Here is an 8,508-nt window from a genome sequence, read left to right as displayed (position 1 = left end):
CTCCAAGTAAAAGCAGGCTCAGCTTTGAAATACATGGGTCTTGACCTAATATGGAGTTAAAGAGTTAAACACACCTCAAATGTATTTTATATCTATTCATGCTTTCATTTTATTGAGTAACAATGTATGATCTCATTATAGCTAATGCATGTGTGGCACTATTAATGATTTAAGAACAGAATAACAGTCAAAGACTTACCAAGAGTGGTTGAACTGTGAGCTGCCATTTGAACGTGTCATTCTTTCTTACTATTGGGAAGTGCAGGAGATCGCAATAAGCCAAGTCCATGCTCCTGTGTTCATGATGACTTACGTTTCGGCGATAACAGGAAATCTCTTCTCCAACCTGCTATATTGTGAAGAGGGTACTTCCCATTTGCTTTTTTTGGTACTTTTTACCCCTTTTTCTCCCCAATTGGTAGTTACAGTCTTGTCCCATCACCCATGGCTGTAACTTAATATTAGGAAGGTGTTCCTAATGTTTGGTCTACTCAGTGTATAGACTGATATAGACTCAAAGTAAACAAGAGATACAAGTTTACTTCCTTGTTATTCTGTATAATTAACATCCCATTATGTATTTAAGAATGAATCCTCCCAGTATTCTCCGTTGAGGGATGTCATCCATTGTAACCAGGGGGCAGAGTGAGCATAACTATTCCTGGGTGTTATACTTACATGGTATCAGACCTCAGCAGGACAGTGACATCCATAGGCTACAGAAATAGGTCTGAGCTAAGGGAACAACACCTCAGTCCAGGATTCCCATGAACAAAGTGTTGAATGGTTGGGGGTTGGGGGGGTTCTCAGTACAGGGAAATCATTTTAGAATACATGTCAATCAAGTGGACATACAGCATTGGATGAGCGTGGTGGTTTGTTATTAATATAGTCATTTAGCAGACGCTTTTATCCATAGGAACAGAACTGTTAACCCCGACCTGAATATTTTAAAGTACGTGCAGAGGCATCCAGGGTCTGTAAGGGCTATGTGCCTTGGCAGCACGATGTCATTGTCGTGTCTGTAATGTAAAATATATATCCTATAACGGATATAACATGAACACAACATGAAATACGAAACTAAAAGCCACAGTTTTTTTTAAATGAACACACACACACACACAATATACACTACCATTCAAAAGTTTGGGGTCACTTAGAAATGTCTTTGTTTTTGAAAGAAAAGCAAATTTTTTGTCCATTAAAATAACCTCAAATTGATCAGAAATACAGTGTAGACATTGTTAATGTTGTAAATGACTATTGTAGCTGGAAACATCTGATTTGTAATGGAATATCTACATTGGCGTACAGAGGTCCATTATCAGTAACCATCACTCCTGTGTTCCAATGGCACGTTGTGTTAGCTAATCCAAGTTTATCATTTTAAAAGGCAAATTGATCATTAGAAAACACTTTTGCAATTATGTTACCACAGCTGAAAACTGTTGTTCTAATTAAAGAAGCAAAGAAACGGTCCTTCTTTAGACTAGTTTAGTATCCGGAGCATCAGCATTTGTGGGTTCGATTACAGGCTCAAAATGGCCAGAAACAAAGAACTTTCTTCTGAAACTCGTCAGTCTATTCTTGTTCTGAGAAATGATTGCTATGATTGCTAATTGCCAAGAAACTGAAGATCTCGTACAATGCTGTGTACTACTCCCTTCAATAGTACCCGCAAAACACCAGTCTCAACATTAACAGTGAAGAGGCAACTCCGGGATGCTGGCCTTCGAGGCAGAGTTCCTCTGTCCAGTGTCTGTGTTCTTTTGCCCATCTTAATATTTTCTTTGTATTGGCCAGCCTGAGATATGGATTTTTCTTTGCAACTCTGCCTTGAAGGCCAGCATCCCGGAGTCGCCTCTTCACTGTTGACATTGAGACTGGTGTTTTGCGGGTACTATTTAATGAAGCTGCCAGTTGAGGACTTGTGAGGCGTCTGTTTCTCAAACTGGACACTCTAATATACCTGTCCTCTTGCTCAGTTGTGCACCGGGGCCTCCCACTCCTCTTTCTATTCTGGTTAGAGCCAGTTTGCATTGTTCTGTGAAGGGAGTAGTACACAGCATTGTACGAGATCTTCAGTTTTTTGGCAATTTCTCACATGGAATAGCCTTCATTTGTCAGAACAAGAACAGACTGACGAATTTCAGAAGAAAGTTATTTGTTTCTGGCCATTTTGAGCCTGTAATCGAACCCACAAATGCTGATGCTCCAGATACTCAACTAGTCTTAAAGAAGGACAGTTTATTGCTTCTTTAAATCAGAACAACAGTTTTCAGCTGTGCTAACATAATTGCAAAAGTGTTTTCTAATGATCAATTAGCCTTTTAAAATGATAAACATGGATTAGCTAACACAACGTGCCATTGGAACACAGGTGTGATGGTTGCTGATAATGGCCCTCTATACGCCTATGTAGATATTCCATAAAAAATCAGCCAATTCCAGCTACAATAGTCATTTACAACATTAACAATGTCTACACTGTGTTTCTGATCAATTTGATGTTATTTTAATGGACAAAAAAATGTGCTTTTCTTTCAAAAACAAGGACATTTCTAAGTCACCCCAAACTTTTGACCAGTAGTGTATCTATAATAAATGCATGTGTTTTGACTGCCACTGTTAAAAAGTACGACTCGTATTTCATGTAAGTCACCTGTAAGCATAATTAAGAGCCTTTCTCATTCACCTGTTAAATGAACTGAAAACAGCAACGGGTCTTTTCAGCACCACTGTAAAGTACATTCTCTATATTGCATCAGAATATAAAAATAGACAGATCGTGTTTTTTTTCTCTCAAAACATTCTTTCCATGTTGTTCAATGGCATGACAGTCGAGGATGAACAAATCCATACTGACAAGATTGTGACCAATAGTATTCGTTTGTACTGGATAGTCCTTTTCATTCACAGCACTTTAAAACATCAGTAGCAGCCACACTGAAAACAATAACATAAGGTACAGGGCATCCTCTGAACACGTAGCACTCTTAAGAGGACAACCTGGCTACCCCTCCACTTTCAGAGGAAGATGCAGGACAAGGAGAGAGAGCAGCAGTGAAAGGACAGAGTAGTACTGTACACAGCTGAACAGAGAAACTGGGATGAGACATTGCAGTGTGTAGGCCGGAGGGGACACTCAGGCTTGTGTGAGAGGTGTGTTAAGAAGAATTTCTGACGGCGCCATATTGTCCTACTCCATCCCGTCAGCAGGGGGCGCTGCAGCAACAGTTCAGAAAATCTTCCACCGTGATGATGGTGGTAATACCAATACAAAAATCAACAAGAAAATCCAAAATCGAAATTGAAACAAAGTCTTTTAATATTGAGGCGATCTCGAACAAGAAGAGAAGAAAGGCGCAGTCGGGACGAGAGTTTGGTTTGTTGCAGTGCATAGAGAGAGGGACTTCGGAGAAGGAGACGCTTGGTTTTTATTGCCTGGAGAGGGTCTCCTGTGATAACACACACACACACACACACACACACACACACACACACACACACACACACACACACACACACACACACACACACACACACACACACACACACACACACACACACACACACACACACACACACACACACACTCTCTCTGAGACACACACGCTCACACACGCACAGGCCAACTCCTCTGACCACCCTGCTCCCCAAGAGCAGAGAGCGAGAGAGAGAGGCAGCAGAGAGAAGCGAGAGGGAGTGAAGTGAGGAGGGCTGGGTTGAACAACAACAGCAAATATGACAGATTCCTGTAGTGTTTCCATAGTCTGAGGGTGGACGTCCAGCAGTTGAAGTAGCCTCTCTCTGTTGTGGATGGAGTTGGGGAAGTGGGAGTAGTGGCCTCTCTCTGTTGTGGATGGAGTTGGGGAAGTGGGAGTAGTGGCCTCTCTCTGTTGTGAATGGAGTTGGGGAACTGGGAGTAGTATCCTCTCTCTGTTGTGAATGGAGTTGGGGAGGGGGGAGTAGTAGTCTCTGTTGTGGATGGAGTTGGGGAAGTGGGAGTAGTGGCCTCTCTCTGTTGTGGATAGAGTTGGGGAAGTGGGAGTAGTATCCTCTCTCTGTTGTGAATGGAGTTGGGGAGGGGGGAGTAGTAGTCTCTGTTTTGGATGGAGTTGGGGAACTGGGAGTAGTAGCCTCTCTCTGTTGTGGATAGAGATGGGGAAGTGGGAGTAGTAGCCTCTCTCTGTTGTGGATAGAGATGGGGAAGTGGGAGTAGTAGCCTCTCTCTGTTGTGGATGTGATTAGTCCTAACGGGCCTGGCTTTGCCCTCCTCCCCCTCCCTCCCTCCGTCTGCAGTGCCCTCCTCCTCCGGGAGGCCCTCACATCCGCGAGGAGGAGGCCAGCTCGTAGAACAGCACGTAGGCGTCACTGCTGCGCACTTGGCTGGAGGACATTGGCGTTACTCTGTCAGGGGAGAGAGGAAGGGGGGATGCATGTGGATGAGCTGCAATGTTGTTGAGACAGTCATATGGGTGCAAAGAGCAACACGGATTGACAACATTATTACAGAAATGTAACTATGTTGAACTGGGAACAGCCATATTGAGGTTCCCTTCAACTATTATGTCACAAAACCATGAAAATGGATGGTGTATTCAGATGGTTGTTGATCTTACAAAGGTACTCGTTTTATGGCAGGGAGATTTTAGAGTAACATTGCGTGGGTACTATCATACTGTGCCTTAAACAGAGAGAAGGTTAAAGGAGTAAAGGGAGGGAAAGAATTTAGGAGAGAGAGAGTGAGAACTGCATAATGAATGAGAGCAGAGGAGCAGGGAAAGAAGACAGGTGGCTGCTGAGAGAGAGAGAGAAGCAGATAGGCTCTCACGAGGCAATGAGTGGGAGAGAGGTGAGAGAGCGAGGAGAAGAGAGGGGGAGGCAGAGAGAGGAAGGAGGTAAGCTACTGCACACTTGACAGAATTACAGGGAGGTACCGCTATTAAGAAAGCAAGTAGCTCTGGGTGAGTGGTATGTAGCCAGCAAGACAGACAGACAGAAACAGGCTCTTCATGTCCTCTCCCTGACAGTCTCTGCTCTAGCACTCTCAACATGAGGCTCAGCAAATAAGGTCCAACACTGTGGTAGTCCATTCTAAACAACATCCTATTCCCTACTGTATATAATGGTGCACTACTGTTGACCAGACTAGGGATGAAAGTAGTGCGCTATAAAGGGAATAGGGTGCCATTTCAGATGCACCCTGTGTATGGAGTGAGGTGGAAGAGAGCTTGAATGTTCGAAACAGGAGTATTTCAAGTGTTCTACGATTTCCAGTCGATTCAACCTAAATGAGATGAGTTCTGAGCAGTATGGTTTGCTAGCAGAGCCTTGTGGGTAGTGTAGGGAAAGACATACCTGGAGTCATTGAACGTGTACCATTCTCCCGAGGTGGGGTTGCGACAGTACGCTGTGTAGTGGCCGCCCATGGTCGTGCCTGAGTGATTGGACACTGCGTACAGGTTATAAACTGCATTTACTGTGGGGGAAAGGGACAGGGGAAAGAGAGGAATCAGTAGAATTACACTGTTGTACTTAGACAGACGATTCTACCCGACAGACGATGGTACTCACTGCTGTTTTCCGAGGCAAACTCCCTGAGGTCCAGTTTCTCCATGGGGAAGTTGACAAATGTGGACAGTTTGCTGGTTCTCCGCGCTTCAGAGAAGCGTTTCAGATCTGGACAAGTAGGTGGGTAAAGGAAAACGCAGTGCAGGGAGGAAGCGTCCGTAAATACACAGAGACGGGGGCTTCATATGGAACCTTGAGTGGGTTTCATATGAAGGTTCACATACATACATTAACACATAGGCAAGCCTCTATAGCAACAGAGAGCACTTCTAGGCTGGTCCCAGATCTGTGTGCTTTAGTTGAACCATAACCAACTCCTCGGACTACGATTGTCTCATACATGTTGTGTTGGCTTAAGCAGATCATATACAGATCTGGGACCAGGCGCTAGCCAACTCGAATAGGATAAGAGTATCATCGGACAAACGCAGCCCAGAAATATGAGCGGCTTGAGAAAGGATACGAAGCACTAAGATCTTGGGGAATTTCTGTACAGTGAACTTCTTTGTGCATCTTCTTCTGGCTTTACACCTGTAGCACGTTGGTTTTTCATCTCCCTCGAGCACATCCTCTTTGGTGAAGAGACTCATGCAGTCCATCAGACTCACTTCTCCGTAGCCCTTCTTGACACATAGACACACGGCACATTAGGTTACATAAAAAAAAAACGCTGGGACTGTATGCGGGTCTGGTGAACGGTGAATGTACAATACTGCGGGGAGGAAGCTGGTGTGGATTGTCGATACTGACCTTGGCGATGGGTAGAGAGAGATCCCAGAAGGGGTCAAAGACAGTGGAGCAGTAGCCACACGTGCTGCATGTCAACGAGCTCTTCAGCTGACCCACAAACAGGTCTGTGGAGGGCAGGACAGAGAGAGACCATTACTACCCCCTCACACACAGACACAGATGCAGACACACACACGTGTGCGCAGGTTGGAATTTATTGTCATGCATTTTGCACTGGAGGCAAAACGGAGCAATTTCTGCTAGATGGGCCAGCAGCAAAGTCAATTGCCTAGCTATATCGTTAAAAATGTGTTTGAGGTTAGGTATTAGGGTTAGCAGTGTGGTTAAGGTTAGGTTTAAAATGGGATTTTATGACTTTGTGCCAGTGCCAGCTAGTGACAACTCCGCAGAGCTGCCACCAGGGGGAAAAATACATGAAAATAAATGCCAACCTGCTCGCACACACACACACAAACACACACACACACAGAAACACCAATCAGCAGACTACACATTACCAGAAAACACTATTTATTAACAACACAGAGTGTTACTTAACCCCTGTGGGTGTTGATGCGTGCCCTTACCCACTACTTTACTGTCCTCTCTCTCCAGGTACTTGCTCCACATTCTATCCCCTTTCTCTCGGTCACTGTGGGAGGGACGACCGGACAGGAGAGGGTGTGTCAGTATTCAGTGAGTTAAAGCCTCATGCTCATTGCTCCCACGCCTCCCCTCTTGTAAACCCATGAGAAATCCCGCCTCCACACCCACTGACTGCATACTAATACTGTGTGATGTGCCCTACCCTCCCGGTTAACATTCTCTTGACCATGGTCCCATGGTAGTTAATGGAGAAAGTAAGAGCAGGAGAGGAGAGCAACACTCACGGCAAGTGGTCAAAGTCCTCTGAGCTGCCCCGCGGCCGCACCGTGACCCGGTTTACCTCGTTGTGCAGCCCGTCCAGCAGGAAGCGCAGGAACTCCTGGGCGTCCTGTTGGCTGGAGGGAGGGACACAGACAGACACACAGGTTCTTTTTTTAACGCATTGGAAAATCATCTACAATACTATTACTGATACAAAGTTATTAGATTTGGAGTGCCTCTGAAATGGTAACCTATTCCCTACAGATGTAGGATCCTAATGTGATCACCCTGTTGCAGGAGAACTTTCCTGCAATGCAGGAAATTTCAAACTTGTAGTGTATTTGAGCTTTAAAAACACTTCTGAAGTTTGTCATTTCCACTTTGACATTTCTGACTTGATTTTCCCTTACGAAAAATGTATCAACCCCTACAAAAAGGTCTGTTAACTATAATCCATATAATAATTCACATTTCCTGTTGCTGCATGATTATTTTCCTGCTGTAGCAAACTGGCTCAAATGAAGATTCTACATCTGTATAAAGTGCACACATTTTCACCAGGGCCCATAGGGCTCTGCACTGGTCAAAAGTAGTGCACTATGTAGGGAATAGGGTGCCATTTCAGAGGTAGGCTTGGTGAATAGTTAGTTGAACAACACGTACTTGTATCCCACGAATCGGGGGGCGTATCTCTGAATCTGAGTTTTGAACTCTGACGGGCCGACCGCCTCGCTGCTCGAGGACGTCCACATGGTCTGGAGGAGCTTGGCAAATTCTAGAAGCACAACCGGGAAACCAAGAAGATAGATCCAATCCCCTCGGAACAGTGGCAGACATTGTAAAATGGGAGACTTGATGGTAAATAAAATGTTCAGCATTCATTGACTGCAGGGGACTTAGGCTAGCTGTCTCACCCTCCATGAGCGCTCCGGTGTTGGTGCGGCTGTTTTTGTTAAGGTCGCGTCGGTGGGAGTTGTGGAGACAGTAGTCCCGGAGGTTGTGTGTGTTACTGAGACACTGCAGGATGGAGTTCATGAAGCACTGTAGAGACACACACACACACACACACACACACACACACAAACACACAGTCTTTAGAAGAGGCTTAACACGCACACTACCCTGCTGTTCATGGTACAGGAAGTCACAGCTTTGACAATAACGTTGTCAACGTTGCAGACAAATGTGCAGGGGTGAAATCGTGACTGCTGGAGTTATATTTAAATATTTTCTGTTACATACACGCAGGCACCACACACAGAGGAACAGCTAACATCACGTGACACGTGCAAGCACGGGGGAAACAAGGGACAGTGGGCTGAGTGAATGAAAGGT

At 45.0% G+C, this 8,508-nt stretch overlaps 1 protein-coding gene across 6 annotated transcripts in view; it reads right to left on the bottom strand.

Annotated features, from left to right (window-relative positions):
- Positions 1-864: 864 nt before the first annotated feature.
- The window catches only part of LOC129832278 (ubiquitin carboxyl-terminal hydrolase 2-like), a 37,753-nt gene continuing 30,109 nt past the window's right edge, over positions 865-8,508 (bottom strand). For 4 of the 6 annotated variants that reach the window (XM_055896215.1, XM_055896214.1, XM_055896213.1 and 1 more), the window contains 9 exons: positions 8,088-8,214; positions 7,837-7,948; positions 7,197-7,307; positions 6,894-6,958; positions 6,328-6,431; positions 6,041-6,200; positions 5,581-5,685; positions 5,365-5,485; positions 865-4,413 (listed from right to left, as the gene is read on the bottom strand). In XM_055896215.1, the coding sequence (XP_055752190.1) occupies positions 4,329-4,413; positions 5,365-5,485; positions 5,581-5,685; positions 6,041-6,200; positions 6,328-6,431; positions 6,894-6,958; positions 7,197-7,307; positions 7,837-7,948; positions 8,088-8,214 (990 nt within the window). In that variant the 3' untranslated portion in view covers positions 865-4,328. The remainder of the gene's footprint in view (positions 4,414-5,364; positions 5,486-5,580; positions 5,686-6,040; positions 6,201-6,327; positions 6,432-6,893; positions 6,959-7,196; positions 7,308-7,836; positions 7,949-8,087; positions 8,215-8,508) is intronic. The other 2 variants (XM_055896216.1, XM_055896219.1) reach the window with 1 other exon arrangement.

This window comes from Salvelinus fontinalis, chromosome 33 (assembly GCF_029448725.1).
Source record: "Salvelinus fontinalis isolate EN_2023a chromosome 33, ASM2944872v1, whole genome shotgun sequence".
In the NCBI taxonomy this organism is placed as follows: domain Eukaryota; kingdom Metazoa; phylum Chordata; class Actinopteri; order Salmoniformes; family Salmonidae; genus Salvelinus; species Salvelinus fontinalis.
The sequence above is the reverse complement of the archived record's forward strand: the minus strand, read 5'-3'. Positions and strand labels throughout refer to the sequence as shown.